Source organism: Drosophila subobscura, chromosome E (assembly GCF_008121235.1).
Source record: "Drosophila subobscura isolate 14011-0131.10 chromosome E, UCBerk_Dsub_1.0, whole genome shotgun sequence".
NCBI lineage: Eukaryota > Metazoa > Arthropoda > Insecta > Diptera > Drosophilidae > Drosophila > Drosophila subobscura.
The window spans coordinates 6038354-6054332 of NC_048531.1; the positions used below are offsets into that span (position 1 = coordinate 6038354).

General features: G+C 45.6%; 2 protein-coding genes across 14 annotated transcripts in view; both read right to left on the bottom strand.

Annotated features, from left to right (window-relative positions):
• Nucleotides 1-1303: 1303 nt before the first annotated feature.
• LOC117889806 (protein Wnt-2) lies at nucleotides 1304-9218 on the bottom strand. 2 transcript variants are annotated; one of them, XM_034794283.1, is made up of 5 exons: nucleotides 7940-9218; nucleotides 2373-2590; nucleotides 2038-2321; nucleotides 1791-1978; nucleotides 1304-1730 (listed from the first exon to the last, which is right to left on the bottom strand). In XM_034794283.1, exons 1-5 carry the CDS (start codon nucleotides 7993-7995, stop codon nucleotides 1421-1423), a joined length of 1056 nt encoding a protein of 351 aa, XP_034650174.1. In that variant the 5' UTR covers nucleotides 7996-9218; the 3' UTR covers nucleotides 1304-1420. The 2 variants fall into 2 exon arrangements, with proteins under 2 accessions (XP_034650174.1, XP_034650175.1); XM_034794284.1 differs by having other exon boundaries at nucleotides 2373-2585; nucleotides 7940-8022.
• Nucleotides 9219-13534: 4316 nt separating this feature from the next.
• The window catches only part of LOC117889766 (calmodulin-binding transcription activator 1), a 35908-nt gene continuing 33463 nt past the window's right edge, over nucleotides 13535-15979 (bottom strand). For 8 of the 12 annotated variants that reach the window (XM_034794222.1, XM_034794219.1, XM_034794215.1 and 5 more), the window contains 2 exons: nucleotides 15661-15774; nucleotides 13535-15589 (listed from right to left, as the gene is read on the bottom strand). In XM_034794222.1, the coding sequence (XP_034650113.1) occupies nucleotides 15520-15589; nucleotides 15661-15774 (184 nt within the window). In that variant the 3' untranslated portion in view covers nucleotides 13535-15519. Of the gene's footprint in view, nucleotides 15590-15660; nucleotides 15775-15890; nucleotides 15919-15979 lie in introns of all 12 variants that reach the window. The other 4 variants (XM_034794220.1, XM_034794217.1, XM_034794218.1 and 1 more) reach the window with 3 other exon arrangements.

A 15979-nucleotide genomic window follows, 5' to 3' on the forward strand; every position in this document is an offset into this window, starting at 1 on the left:
AGAAGGTAAAAAAAAAATGGAAACCAGTTTTCTGCTGACTTCTGTTCGCCTGGTACCAGGCGAAAACAGAAAAATTTTAGTTTTCTGTTATCTTCAAAATTGTAGATTTGGGAGGTTTTGTGTGAAAAAAACATGGAAACCAGTTGCGGGGCTCATTTTGAAATACACTGGTTTCGCCTGGTAAAAAATTAGGTGGCTCTTTAGTCTCTGAGAACTAGCCGACAAACAAGACGGACAGACGGACGGACAGACGGACAGACAGACATGGCCGAAAACATGCTGATCAAGAATTTATAGACAAAACGTTTCCTTCTGTGCGTTACATACAACTGTTATCCGCAAAATACAATATAACCTATTTATTTTCGAGTACCGGGTATAAAACAAACGAACAGAAGTCAGCAGAAGGAAACTTACGCGTGAAAAACATGGAAACCAGTTGCCATCTGCACTTTAGGGTTATTTGTCTTTTTACATTTTTCTTCATCTGTCATCTACATTTGTCTGAAAATTTTTCAGAGTCGCGGCAGAGGCAGAGCTGTGTCAGGCAGAGGCCATAAAACAGGAAAAGAGTGTGAATGCTGACTTCTGTTCGCCTGGTTTGGCTTTGTCTGAAAATTCCAATTTCCCAATTTGTTTCCTGATAGATTCATTCCCTACCGAAAACAGAAAAAAATTTAGTTTTCTGTTATCTTCAAAATTGTAGATTTGGGAGGTTTTCGCCCTTTTGCGGGGGCAGAAAGTGGCGGGGCTCATTTTTGAAATACACTGGTTTCAGTGTAAGCATACAGCAGTCTGGTGCCAAAATTAGGTGGCTCTAGCTCTTATAGTCTCTGAGAACTAGCCGACAAACAAGACGGACAGACGGACGGACAGACGGACAGACAGACATGGCTCAATCGACTCGGCTATTGATGCTGATCAAGAATACATATACTTTATGGGGTCGGAAACGTTTCCTTCTGTGCGTTACATACAACTGTTATCCGCACAAATACAATATACCCTATTTACTCTTCGAGTACCGGGTATAAAAACAAAAAACCCCTTAAGCCTTTCCAACAAGATTTTGCTTCATGCTTTTAGTTACCATCGCATTCAAAATGATAGCATACTTTTAGGCCAACAAGGAAAACCGACCTGCATTGTATTGTATTGTAATAATTTAAATATGAGCCGATCAAAAAGGGAGATTTGAGATAGAAAACAGATGGACAGTTTTTAAAATTACAATTATCTATCGATCTACCTATAGTCTTGGCGATTCTTTGTAGATGTTAAATGTTTTTATTGTAATCTGGAATGTGTCTTCTCCTGTGTGGGTGTGAGTGTAATACATTTCGGATAATACTTAATTAACGCTTTAGTTATGACATAATCCTAGTGCTATCAACATTGAGTGTCTCCTGGTAGGTCCGTGCTATTTACAGGTGAACTCCTCGTAGCTTTCGTCGCACAGCTCGCACTCCACCTGGCAACACCATCGGAACTGGCAGCGGCACTGCTTGCTGCGTCGGATGTGCTGCGTGTTGTGGCCACGCCCACAGCACAACAGGTCACAGCTCTGGGATCCGTGTCCATTCCGCTGGCAGAGACGACCCACCGTGCCAAGGGTGCCCGTCTGAAGGCTGCGCTCGCAGTAGTTCGGCGACGCCTCCAGGTAGATCAGCTCCATGCGCTTTGGCCACACCAAAGCAGGCTTAGCGGGGCGGGCACTTCCATGTTTCCTTCTGGTTGGGATGGAGAGGGTTTCTTTAATAGTTCTCGGATCAGTATTGTGACCCACTCACCTGCTTATTACTAATCTCAGTCCACGTTTGCCTCGAACGGCTTGAACAGTTTTGGCTTTATGATACTTCTGCATGAGCTTGTCGCCGATCAGACGGAACGGTGGCAGGCTCTTCCAGCAGGTCTTCATCACACAGGAGCCGCTCACGCCATGGCACTTGCAGTCCGTGCGAAGCATTTTCTTTACCAGCTAATAGGGAAAAACAATTAGGGAGGAGCCCAACAGATGACAATATCCCGCATACGCACCGTTCGCCCGGCTCGATTGTTGTGGAGATTCATCAGCGTGCGGGCGTCGTGCTCGAGCTCCCGCGCATCGAGGAACTTGCGGGTGTATCTCATGCCAAAGTCCACATCCGCAGAACAGCCGCCCCATTTCCAGGCCTCGGCTGGAGTGCCATCCGTGGAGGGGCCAGCCTTATGGCGCACATCGCATCCGCAGGTGGAGATGTTGCCGCGCGCACATGCAGCAGTCACTGCATAGGCAGCTCCAGCACTAGCTATGGCATACGTATACGCAGCCTCCCGTGAAGCTGTACAAGGATTAGCATGGATAATCAGGTTGAGGCTTGCGGCAAACTCACCAATGGGTATGACATGGGCAAAGACATTACGCTGCCACACCTCTGAGCAGTTCCAGCGGTGGCCCCGAAACTGCTGCTGGCACTCCTGTGCACCCAGCTGATGGCCCTCGCCCAGGGCGATCAGGGCGTCCGGCATCTCTCCGCACAGCTGGCGCTGGGGCAAGGTCAGGCCCGGAATGCGGCCGCAGAGCATGGCGGATGTAAAGCTGGACACTAATCTGACGAGAAATCAAAGCAAACAGAACCATAAATAACACCCTGTAGACCACCGAGCGGCATCAAATAAAATATTACAAACAAACGCCGATCGATCGCTGCTCGGATCGTTCGATTGGCAATGGCTGAAAAGTCGTGCACAGAAAACGCCGCCAGCACTGGAGCTGTGGCTTGATTTTCATTTAATTTCCATTTCGTTGGCCATTGGAGGCTTCAGCCCCAACACATCTCGGCCAATCGAAGACAAACGTATTAGAGCCAGGCCAAGTCGGGTCTGGCCAAGAGATTAATGCGTTGCAGTTGTTTGCTGACTCTGTCAGGTGGCGGTGGCGGTGGCTCTGGCAGGGGGCTCACGGGGCGTTATTCTGTCAGTTTTAGTCAACTCTCTGCCGCCAGCTGTATTATTAGCCATAATTACATGGATATGGAGATGGCGATGGCGATGGAGAAGCTCAAGCTCGGGCTGGCAGGCAGGCAGCCATCGTGACTCGATGGAGTGTCCGTCCAATCAACTTCGCTTGAGCCAAGCTGAACTCAGCTGATATTCGAGTTAAATGGCCAAATTAATGCTAACAGTCAAAAAATGGCAAATGGGATTAATGAGTTTCGACAATGAGTTGCAAATTGCCAGAGTCAGAGGCAGAGCCAGAGCCAGGCGGGGGCGTCTCCCGCTCTCCTACTCTCTTTTATGCTGCCCACTCTCCGGCCCACTGTTGAGACGTGTCCAACTGTCTAACCTGTCGATTTGCGGCTGCCAAACCAATCAGCATCAAACAGCTGGTTCCATAATCAAGTCGTCGATCGATCGCCTTTTGTCCGCAGCAGACGGGCAGCGAGGCAGAAACTGAAACTGGGACTGGGACTGTTGCCGTGCCAAAAACACATCCTCGGGCCACAAAAAACAATTGGGTGGGCAACTCCCAACTCCGACTTCGACTCCGACTGGTTGCCACATGGCCATGCCACATCTGTATAGATTTGTAAATTGCTTTCGCTGCCTGCCACTCCGGTGTCTCCAGCTTGCAGCTCCAACTCTTACAAGACATTTTTAATTGCGGCAATTAAATCAATTTACAGAAAATTACACATTTTACCAACCACAGAAGAGCACGGAGTCGTCTCCAGCCCAAGATCTGAACGAACCTTTAACCGATCGAGCGATTGTGTACGTTGATCGACACTCCCAAGGGATCCCCCAAAGTCTACTTCCTACAGCTATAGCCAGGGTACTTCAGCCGTCGACCCCCGTGGCCATCCTTTTTTTCTTGCTCATGTTGGATGCTGTTGTTGGCTTGTTAAACATGCTGTTAACATGACTTGAGCGATCCGGGGACGATCGATGAACGATGAACGATGAAAATTGGTGGCAAAACTAATAATTAGGCTCGCTTAACCGGCACGACCTGGCAACTGGTAACTGGCTAAGGGCTAGGGGCTCAACCGCAAACCTTCAACTCTTTTTTGCCGGCCCGAAAACAAGCTGATCAATCTGTCGGTCGGTGCATCCGTTCTGACAGTCATTCAGTCAGTCAGTCAATAGCTTTTACGTGCGTTCGCTCAGCGTGACCGTCATGCCCTGCCCTGCCCTGCTCGTCGCTTCTTCTATAACAACTCCAACCTCCAGCCGAACAATCAAGGCAACCATCTCTCCTCAACCCTTTTGTTTTTGGCTGCTTTATTTGCCTGCCTCTGCCTCCGCCTGTTGCATGTCAACGCCGACAATTTCATCATCATCATCATCGCCATTACCTTCCGCCGTTCCCTGGCCATGCCCAACCCCTTTCCCATCCCCCTTAATGGTCTCCATTCTCTGGAAGAGTCCAAGTCACGTGTGTGTGCTTGATTTGTGCTTTGTTTCGTATCCCTTTCGCTCTGTTTTGTCCTTAGACTGCTTCACTTTGTGTTGTGTTGTGTTCTGTCTGTGTGTGTGGTTTACTCGTAGTTTTATCTCTTGTTCTATATCGAGAACGGTTCGGGGCTCTGCCTTCGATTCGTGACCCTCTCTGCTGCGTGAGAGCAAGGACCTGTCATGAACTTGATACCATATCCGCCTCCTCCTCCGCCTTCGACTCAGCTCCGAAATAGAGTCTCGCATTAAGAAAAACGAAACTAGTTCCATTGACAGTCTTATGGCTTCTGCTCTGCAACAAATTGGTGATTCCTCAGCCAGTAATTTGCACAAAAATATTTGCCACGACAACGCGGAATCATTAAAAATGGATTAAGCCAAGCGCATAACTCAATGCCCGGCAGCTGAAACGGAGCTGGAGCTCGGCTAGGCCGTTGGACAGGCCACTTATGTGCTGGCAAAGCATAAATGCCCCCAAACCCAGTGCGAGTCAATACTCGTAGCTGGCCAACAACACCAACAACAACAACAACAACAACGCAGCACAGGCCGAGAGAGGGACCGACTTAATGCGCACTTTGGAGCCTCATAAAAATATGACTTTAATATTTTCACGCGCAGGCGTAGCAGCCCGAACCGAAACAGAAACAGAAACCGAACCCAGACCCGAGCCCGAGCCCGAGCCCGATCCCGATCTCCTCTTCCCTTTCCACTGCGCAGGCCAGACACTGGCCGGGCGATCCTCGACTGCCGCATACGCTGCGCCCGAGTCGATCTGGTTAGGGCCCTGTCATAATTGTGCGAATCTAGTCCGCCAAATAGTTTCGACCCACCGCTGTGCCGAGACTGGGCCAGTGGGAGTCCGGGAGTGCAGGAACAGGGACTGCAGCGAGGGCGGCGAGTGCGAGCGTGGTGCGAGCACTACACCGGTAGCGCCTCCAAGAGCAGGCAGAAATATATGACTGGCGCTCTCGCTGGTAATTACATGGCTTGCTGACATGTTCATGGTTCCCCATGCTCCCTGCCAGACTCTGCCCGCCCCCAACTCCTATGGCTCTCTTAGCACCAATTGGAGGCGGAAGCAACAAAGGCGCTTTAATCCAGACAAAACAATGCAATGCCTTGGGTCTGCAGTCTTCCATTTGTCTCCCTCCCTCCATCTCTGCTGGGGCATTTGAAAGTTTTGTGGCGCTGATAAAAGCAACAACTTTGCTCTACAGCTGCATGTAAAGGTGGGCGGTGCCGGGAGGGAGTGGTCAACGGAGGGGCAGTACAGAGGGGAGCGAGCAGCGAACAAACCGAAAACCCATAAAGGCTGTTCAACATGCCATCAATAAAATACAAATATTCCAAGACCAAGACCAAGACCAAGGCGCAGCGGATGGGTGGCAGGATGGCAGGAGAGAGAGAGAGAGAGAGAGGAGAGTGGCGAGCGGGAAGCGGCTTAAAGGAGCATTGAAGCGAAGCAGTCCATGGTCATGGCCAAGAAAAATGTCGCTGCCACGGTCAGACAAACGGCCAGCAACAATTGCAGCCCATCCTGGCCACAAAAACGACGACGTAATTGACCAGAGAAAGACATATGTAGCTGCACCGCCAGAAAAAGGGAGACCCAATAATCTGGAGACTATAGGAAATGCTTTAGAATGCAATCAGATCCTGTTAGAGTCAACGCCAGTCTGCGCTTTCCCCGTAAATACTTTCAGTTGGTAACCCGAGCATGGAGTGAACTTTGTAAGCCACTTGACTCTCTTTGTTTTGGCTCAGTGTATGTTTGCCGTGTCCATGTAACAGGTAAAAGCCAAAACGGATCGTTCGTCATGGACAATTGGCAGAGACCAAGTGGTCGAATGGCCACTCAGCCATCCGCCATCCGCCTCTCTTCCCGCACTCCTCGTGCGGCACTTGGCGGCCGCCCTGGCCATCACGGCCAGACAAACAGATCAACGGCAGATAGTTTTGTTTGTGCTTTGAGGTTTGCAGTCGATCACTCATCCATAGCCAGAGCTACGACTGCATATAAGAGTCCGAATACGAGTACGAGTAGTAAAAGAACCCCACCAAATGACTGCAGTCAGAGAAGAGATTCCACGACCACCTTTGCCGTTGCTGCTGCCGCCGACGGCTCCCGCACAGCTCTGCAGGTTGCCCTGGGAAATTGGCGAGAGGCAGCAGGCAACCGACAAAAACTTGCCAACTTGCAACAAGAGTTTATGCCATTTTGGGCTTGTAAATGCAGCGGGTTCGGGCAACAAGTCGCAGCACACAGAGTGATCTTGATCGCAATTTGAGCGTTTGTCTGCACGTTCATGCGTTCCAATTGTCCATGTACGAGAGCAGATCAGGCGATGCAGAGCGGGGTGTGGAAGTGCAGGTGGAGGTGGAGGTGAAGCCTGGTCTGGAAGTTGTTTCCTGCTTGGTGCGGAGGCATGCGCCTTCAAATTGCAGTAACCTCAATTACATGAGCTAAGCATTTCTGGGTTAAGACCCTTTTTTTCTTTTTGGTTTGTCTCGTTGCTCTTCTTGGCCTGGTCGCAGATGCTCTCTGGCATGCATTGTGTGCACAGGCTCAAGCTGGAGGCCTCTGCATCGCGCCGGCCCACCAGTCCAGTCCAGCCCACTGCCAAAAGGATGGACAGATAGAGAGAGAGAGGGGAACGGAGTGGGGCAGCGTATCTTAAAGATACACTCCACTCATTGCAACTGCAACTGCATCGGGGCAATTAGATAGCAGTCGAAACAGACACAGATACGGACGGACACACACATACTCGTGCACGGACAAGGCAACGTTGATGAGTTTATGGCAAAAATTGATTTCAAGTTGTCGTTGATGCTCCTCCTCCTCCTCAACCAACCATCTCCCCCCAATCCCGCCTTCCGTAACTCGGACAGAGGCGCTCCTCCGCCTGTATTCGCTTTTGGTACAAATGGCAGTCGCCTTGATGACGAGTCGACTGTCTTTCTGTCAGTTTTGTGTTTTAGTTGCTGCCTGCCATTTAATTGCCAATTTTAATGAGATTTTTTCCAGCGCGTTTTCTCAACCCCCTCGACCCCTTCCCATTCATATCCCCCCGCGCTTGCAGTCGTCCGACCGATTTATGGCAACGCCTGCCGAGATTTCCCAACCATAGAATAGGATAGGATAGGATCCGAACACGAGTCTTGAGGATTGACGATTGAGGCGTACACTGTTTGGGCGTTCGATAAGGAGTAACAATTTACATATGTATCTATGTACATATGTACATATACGTAAATATGTATGTATTCATGTACATCTTGCGGTGGTTATGCAGATAAAAATTAGCGATCGTGTCCAGTGATGTGCGCGATAGGACGACGTCCACGAAAGAGTTGTCAACCCGAGAAGATCTGTCCGCGATAAAAGAAAGAAAAGCAAACCAACTCAAACACAGCCACACGAATCCGTTGAATTGGGGAATGGGCAGTGAAAACTAATGGCCATGGGAGGGCACACCGATTATGGGAGCTACTATACCTTATTTCCATAATCCAGAGTATGTAGATTAAGAGCTTGTTATGTGTTTTCCACATGACGATGCAGATCCGTGGCGGCACACAACACGAATACAGGCGCAACAGTTGCCTCCACTATCATCATATCCCATTCGCACTGAGAGTCTCGATTTCCATTCCCATTCCAATCTCGGGCCTGGAGTATTCCTTTCGCTGATGCTGCTGTTATTCCAGCGATACGACCCGTTCCTATAGCTCCGTTTTACTCGTAAACCACTGCCATAGGAAACCGAACCGAGCCGATACAGAACTTCTATTGGATGTAAGCTAATGCCTCAATGTCTGGTTGTTGTTATTAATGATCCGAAAACGCAGACGGCAGCAGTCAATAAAACACACAAATACACACTTGTACGAATAGGACCAGCCAGGCGGTAGTGACCAATACCGAATCGCAAACCGACGACGGCCAAAAATCGAAAACCGAGAACCGAAATCCAAAAACCGAACACACAAAATACACAACGCGGCAAGCTTTTTTTTCTGTCCAGTTGTTCATATGCTAATTAACACCTTCTGCTTCTGCCAGCGGCGTTTCAATTAAGTCATCGCGAGAGCACCAAGATCGGATCACAAAACAGTTTTCGAGATGATGATGGGACTGAGGCTGAGGCTGGAAGTGGGGCTGGTGCTGGCACGGATGGTGCTGTTGTGGCCAGCAGCTCGTTTATCAGCGCGTGCGTTTCATTCATGCAAATCTCCGCCTTGGCCCGGCCATAACTCACAGCCGAAACTGGCATCAGCGGCGGCACCATCATCCATCAGTTGGGCCGCGGGGACCGAGCGGGGGTCCAGCTCTGTCCGACTACACGATTTTTTAATTTATGATAAAGCGCCTCCGACTGTCACAACGGAATTGCGGCAATAACCATAAACGGCTCAGCAGGTGAAAACTACCAAAAATACAAAAGGAAAAGAAGAGAAGAAGTGCCGAAAGCTGGAGAGTCCCGGGATGGCTGGATCGTTGGATCTTTGGATCGCTGAGTGTCGCTTGAAATGCTTAGACGTCCCGTGTGCGGAGATTAACATAAATGCAGCTCATTAGTGACGCAATTAAAGACCCGAGCCGACAAATGGAGCCAGGAACACCGATCCGATCGATTGTCCGAGTCGTAGGAAGGAGGCACGGCACTGAAGGCTGATCGCTGCACGAACCCGATCTGCCAGAATGCGCTACTATATGGTATTTAGTATGCTATCGTATGCCGCTCTACCGACCGTCGCGCGCGAGTTTAAGTTTGAGTTTGAGCGGCCCGAAAATATTCACACACTAACCGAAACCATGAAGCATTTATACAAGGTGATCCCGTCGGCTGCTCGACGGCTGCCTTCGCTTCGTTTTGCGCCCTTAGAGTTCAGTGCGTTTTCTCGTTTTCTCTTCACATTGCCTTCAAAGGGCAATCAGCACACTCCATTGTCGTTTCACTCATACTTACTACGCAGAGCCCTTTCACTCGCACTTATTGACAGCATTGTTAGGGTCGCCGTTCTGCCAACGAGAGCTCCTTATATATTTTCTTCATTCCGAAATGCCCAACATGCTCGAGTCTGATGTGCAGCTTGAATGATGGAAGGAGTCGATGTACATAGTTAGAGAATATTGTGTCATTATTGTGTGCCTTATAAGAAACCCTGTACTAGTGGTTTATAAGTTATATTTAAATCAACAGCCTTTCTAAGATTAATAGATAACAGATTCTGTCCTGTGCTGCGGAAAGTATTAGCACGGTTTTTCACTGTAATTCATCAAATTGGTCACAGTTGTGATCCAACCTGGTTCGCTTCAAACATGTTGCCCGCTTGCCGCTAGCCCCAAGAGCCAACTGGAGTTTAAGCCCTGCTCGATGAAGCTGCATATATGCGCAACATGTTCGTTCTCCAGTCATTGCTTGCGATTGGCTGATGATCCTGCACGTGACTGGAATGTAGCCAAGGCGGCATGGGGCCCCAGCTCCCCTTGCCATTTCCGAAAGATAATGATGAAGCGAAGCCTTCGATTTAATGATTGTTTGGGGAAAACTTTCTTCGGCAATCAATTCAATTATGTGGTTAAAAGTCGTGTATTTGCGTCTGAGAATTTTTGGGGCAGCCTAAACGATTGACTGGGCTCCTCTTCGCTAAAATGAACGATGCTCCCCGCTCCCCGCCTAACCCGCGCGATTTGTCAGCGTGTCGAACAAAACACAAATCATGTTCATCAAAGTGTGGCTACAAATGTGTACGAATCTTAACAGATTTTCCCAGATTTTGTTGCTGCTTTTCCCCGTTTAAATTTATAACTTGTGTTGACTCCGACTCCGACTCAACAGCCTCAACAGCGATTTCTGCAGTCTGCAGTTTTACAAATTGTTTTTGAACATTTGTGCAAAGTGATTTATCGTCGGTTATTTGCAGTCCGCCTCTTGGTTACATTGGGAAATGCTTAAAGCCTCGATATATTATTTTTCACGCGCCTCTTCTGCCAGCCCCAATGACAGTAGCCAGTAGCCGGGAGGAGGTACTTTGGAACTGTGGAACTGTGGGACTGTGGCTGTGCAGGAGCTGCAGCATCTAATGCATTTCTCGGATACCTTGTGTCGTCTTAATTGATATGTCATTTATGCTAATTCCTGCCCAGGCAGTCGCTACATGCATACATACATATATCTCTCACTCTTGGCGCTCTTGACGACTGGGTCTGGGATAAAAGACGTGTTCTGTTTAGTGCCGCTGAGGTAACGTTCGATGGCAGTCTATTAAATGCAATTAAGTTAATTTAAACAGTTTGGTGGAAAGCCGTTGACAGGTAACAGTCAAGAGTCAGCAGGTGCCCGCTGTTCCAGCTCGAAAAACAATTGAAAATCCATTGTTGTTTACTCTAAGTACTTGACTTTAGTTAGCCGCCGACTGGCCTGAGTCACCATCCCCGTCGTCATCCTCATCGCTGGTACCCAGAACCCCTATGAGTATAATGATGGTGATGAGCTGTTAATCCCAATAATAGTTGACGTCAATTACTGCCAAGCTCTGCCCCGATGCATTGTCAGCATCTGGCTCTAACTCTGAGGCAAAGCAATCAAGAGTGTTGTCTGACCCAGATACCGGGACAGGGACAGCGGCAGTAGTCTCTTGCTCAAGGATAAGTACCCACAACACACTCGTGGTTTATTGTGTGCCAAGACTTTTAAATTTGAGCTTGAGGTAATTGTTTTATGGAGCTCCAGTCTCTCTTTATGGCCAGCAATCGATTGTTGATTAGCTGCAATTCGAAAATGTCGCTGCAACATTGTTGTGCCTCTCGAGGCACCTGTGATCTCGAAGATCGCACTGGCCTGCCTGCCTGAACTAAGTCTAAGCTTTTAATTGAGACTGCTCTGAATCAAGTTCCTTGCCAAAGTCTTTTGTTTTGCAACAGAACATCTCTCTCTCCTTAGATGCATCTATTTATGGATGTAAATTCCATGGCAGAGTTCTCTTCTCCACTTGTTTAAACTCAGCTTCATCAGAATAATTGGCTACCAAGCCAATTGCCCCAAAGCCAGCTTTTGTCGCTCCTCTGGCAGCTAACCATAAAACAATATATAAACACACAAAAAACAAGGCACAGCAGCCATGAAATAATCATGAATAGCCCGAAAAGTTCCATTTAAACAACAGAATTACCAAAAAATCAACAAAAACTGCAGTGAGAGAGAAAGAGAGAGAGCTGCTTTCGGTTTATTGTTAATTGTTATGGCTCAACGCTCGGTTTCACATTTCCCCACGAAGCAAAGCAGCTTCCGCTGCCCGTCGAACGACCAACGCCGAACGCCGAACGCCAAACGGAGGGGTGTGCAGGCAGGGCAGCCAGGCAGCCAGTGAAGCGATCAGATCCGAGGAGTAGGAGTGCGGAAAATCGCATTGGGAAAATACTGTTTCGGGCTAAACAGCGATTGCCCATAAACAAGTGTAAACTGAGCTGGAAAAGCAGTGCGGCGGCAGGAAGACTCTGCCACTGGCGATGGCCAACGCATCCGATTTCATCCGCTGGCAAAAGGTCGAGGCGGAGCGAGTGTTTGAGCGGAGCTCAGGAGCGATTTATTAACAAGAGACTGCGAATGCTGTGGCATTTTGCATTGTGCTCGTAATTACGAAACAACGGCTGACACCTACGAAAAGATACAGACGTACATATCTACGCCCCATTAGCTCATCCTCGTTCCCATCCCGCTGCGAAGCAAAAGCAAGTGTTAATTGAGCTCAACCAAAAAAAGAGAGAGAGAGAGAGAAAAGGAAATGCTGGGCTGACCCAAGCAGCTGCTAGGTTTCAGTTTTTTGGTGTTTTTCTTTTCATTTACCTGCAGATACCGACACTTTCCCCGGAGCGGTCTGATAGGGTTAGGGTTAGGGCCAAGGACAAGCCATTGATAATGACTGGCGCCAGTTGGCCAGCGACTCACTTAGACAAATTGCTGGCTAATTGGTTTGTCGGGAGGATGCATCCGCCAGGAAGAGCGACAGATCGGTCGGTCGTGGGAGGATAAAAGAGCAGCAGCGGCTAAAGTGTTGAATTAAACTTTATTGAATTAATTACAATTTTACAGAAACTGGAAAGTCGTTATACAATTGATAAATATGTATTGTATGTATATAACTCTATGTGTGTGTGTGTCAGTGTCTGTACATATATTTCTGCATGTATTTATGTATGTATAATACGTTAATTCGTTAAACATTCTTTAGTTTGTATGTAGATATAGTATGTATATAGTTTCATGATGAATATCCCATACAAGTAGGTATAATATTTAAAAAGAGCACACTCTACGCATACTTGTAATAATTCGCTTAAAAGTTTAGTCAACAGTTTCACACACCCTCCAATATTTGCCCTACTAAGCAGAAACAAACAATTCAGATTTAGATTTCAATTAGTTAGGGTCTACTTTTTGGGTTTCAGTTTCAGTTAGGATTAGGTTTAGGTTTAGGTTTAGGATTACTTAGTTGGAGTAGAATGTTTTTGCCTGGTACATGCGCCGCACTTTAGAAGTTCTATTAGGACGAAGATAGGTAGAAATTATCTAACAGATATGTGAGTACCAAATATCCAATTACATTAGCTAAAAATATATACATATATATATATTATATACATATACATACGTACTTATATATTTTCTTATGATTTTTTAATATTTTTTGTATAAAGTTTCGTTAAATATCAACAATTTTGGTGTTGCATTAGATTTAAGTTCAGTTGAAAGAAAAAACGCTTCAAACGAAACTAGGCGAGGGCGAAATGCCTATATCCTATATGATCTGTTCGATAGAAGATATACATAGTATTGGTATTGGTATTTTGTTTGCTTTATCGTACATATATAATTGTTTGTTAGATTTTAGTTTAGTTTAGATTTTTTTTAGTTTTAGTTTTAGTGCCGGTACTTGGCTTAAGGTACTTAAGTTTTTCTTTGCCCTTAGGCCGCTTCTCTACCTAAAAAGACTTATTTTCCATTAAAACACACTCAGGTTTCATCTACATTGAGGTTTACAAATTGTGTGTGAGTGTGTGTGTGAGAGTATAAGAGTGTGTGTGTGTTTATGTGCAAATATTGCATTTAATTAGATTTCGATTTGGATTTCACTTTCGTTTTTAGTTGCTGTTTACATGTCTAACACACTGCCTAAGCAAGTTAACAAAATTGATTGCAATTCTTAAAGTCAGTTGAGTTGTGAAATCGTATTTAGTCTTCATTTCAGTTATCGAATCAGTTGAGTTGATCAGATCTATGTATACGTACATAGAGTTAAGTAAGAGAAAAATGCAATCAAAGTTCCGTTGAGTAGTTGTTAGAGTGCGAATTAAGTATAATAGTTTTGTAGTTGAATAGTTAACAATGTGGTAGGTAGACCCTGCCCACTGCCATGCCTTCACATCACTCCACAGCTGAAGCTGCAGCTTCCAAGACTTCGCAGTGGCAGTCGCAGTCATAATCTCAGTTGAATATTTGGTTACAAGTCGGGGCTTTTATTTGTGAGGTCTTCTGCTTTCCTTTACTTTACTTTCCTCCATTTGGTGTATGTACATATTAGTGTTTATTGTTTGTTTGCTTTGCTTTGTCTACTTATTCAAACTTGAACGGTTCTTAAAAATTGTTTCATTGCTTCTTGCCTATCAGATCATTATCGGTTCTCTTCTCTATAAAGGTATGTATATATTTGTTTGGTGTATATTTGTAAGTATATATGCTTTTGTTTGGTATGTTATGAAAGCTAACAATGTGGACGGACAAAAATAATTTACAAAAATTCATTTATTGTTACATTTAGTTTTAAAACTTTACTCTCTTGCTTTTGGTTTTTGGGTGTTTGTTTTTGGCTGTGTCTTCAAGCAATAATAGATCGTGGATCAATCAGTTGAGGCAGCAGAAAGTTGAGACTGAGATTTTCACCATACCAAAGTGCCCCGTTTTGGGGGTCTCAAGTCATATCATCCAAGGAGCATAACAAGGATATCTCTACGTTTGCTCTATTCTATCATTTACTAGGCTTACAATAAGTAGTCACATAAATTAAGACTTAGCACACATGCATAGCTTTAAGTACTCGCGTGAGGGAAATAAGATTAGTTTTTGCTTTGTTTGAAACATGATATATATGCGGCCGTATGCGTGTAGACTTGCAGCTGCTGCGCCACTCCAAACTCTACTCTGATTTTAGAAATCAGCAACAACATTCGGGACTTTAGAGTGCAGTCCAGTCCATAAATAGTCTTAGACCTAAATAGCAGTTAGCGTAGCGACTAGTTAACTAGCCATCTAACGTAGCTTAGTCGATGATTATTGCATCTGGATTGGGGTTTGGTTTTGGTTTAGCTTTAGCTTTAGCTTTATGTTTAGAGACAAGCATAGTCGTATTGCAGAGCTTGCTTGTTAGTACGATAAAATAGACTAGAATTTAGTTAGTATGTATGTACAAATGTAACTATGTATATAGGGTAGGGGGGCATACACATGCTAATAGTAATATTCATTTAGATTCTTTGTATATAATATAATATACCATATGGATGCATGTATTGTATATATGTATGTATATATCGTGGAGTACGATTTCCGCTACAATTGGAGTTAAAAAGTTTTTCAAAGGCTTCAGTAATAAGTTCTTTCGAGTTGACAAATGGAAAAATTGTGTGTTCTCATCATTCTCCCTGGAGTTCGGTTCGATTTTCAGTTAAGTTAATTAGTTTAAGTTTTATATATATGCATGTAAAAACCACTCACTAACCTAGGCTAAGTTCATTTTGAAATCAGTGTTCAGTTTTTAGGTATTAAAATTCGTTTCGAAAATGAATCAAAGTGCAGTTAGTTCTTGCTACTAATTCAGTGATAGATAGAGAGAGAGAGAGAGAGTTAATTTAAGTTGAGTTGGAAGCAAATGTTCCGCTACGGAGGTGCTCGGGATTGTAGTCTTAATCGAAACAAATACGAAAGTAGAAACGTTTCACTCAGTTGTTAAAGCTATTCATAAATTCTTATGGAACGTTGTGTTCGCTCCTATGTTAAAAGTTCACTCAGTTTACCCTCACTGATTGGATTGTAGATTGTTGATGCTGTTCGTATAGGTGCTCTGCCCACTGCTCTGGGCGGAACTGCTGCAAATAATAGTTTAAAGATATTACAAATCAATACAAGAGATTATGAAGGGGCCAGGCCATTTACTTACTTATTTTCTAGGCAAGCCAAGATTTCCTGCTGCCCTTGATACTGCAAGTTTTGAAGGTATTCCGCCCTGCGTTGGTGCACCAGCTTCTCTTTTTCGGCTCGCTCTCTCTGTAGTCTGTGTGGGAGATGAGTAATGACATTAGAAGTCTGATAACATGGGAGTCTTGTATCATAAATGTTAAATAAAATATTTAAAAATCGTTTATAAAATAATACTCTGCGCCGTCTTACCAAAGTCGTCAAATTGGCATCCCAAATGCTAGCGTGCAATTACAGTACCCATGGGTTAGCTTATGGTTATCCTATATCTAATATGCTTT

Excerpts from the sequence above, each read along its gene's own strand:
- LOC117889806 (XM_034794283.1), bottom strand. The coding sequence starts at position 7,995 with ATGTGGAAAACACATAACAAGCTCTTAATCTACATACTCTGGATTATG. Across the intron at positions 2,591-7,939 it reads CTCTGGATTATGGAAATAAG|ATTAGTGTCCAGCTTTACAT; the intron begins GTATAGTAGCTC and ends ATTTCTCGTCAG. Across the intron at positions 2,322-2,372 it reads TGCCCATGTCATACCCATTG|CTTCACGGGAGGCTGCGTAT; the intron begins GTGAGTTTGCCG and ends ATCCTTGTACAG.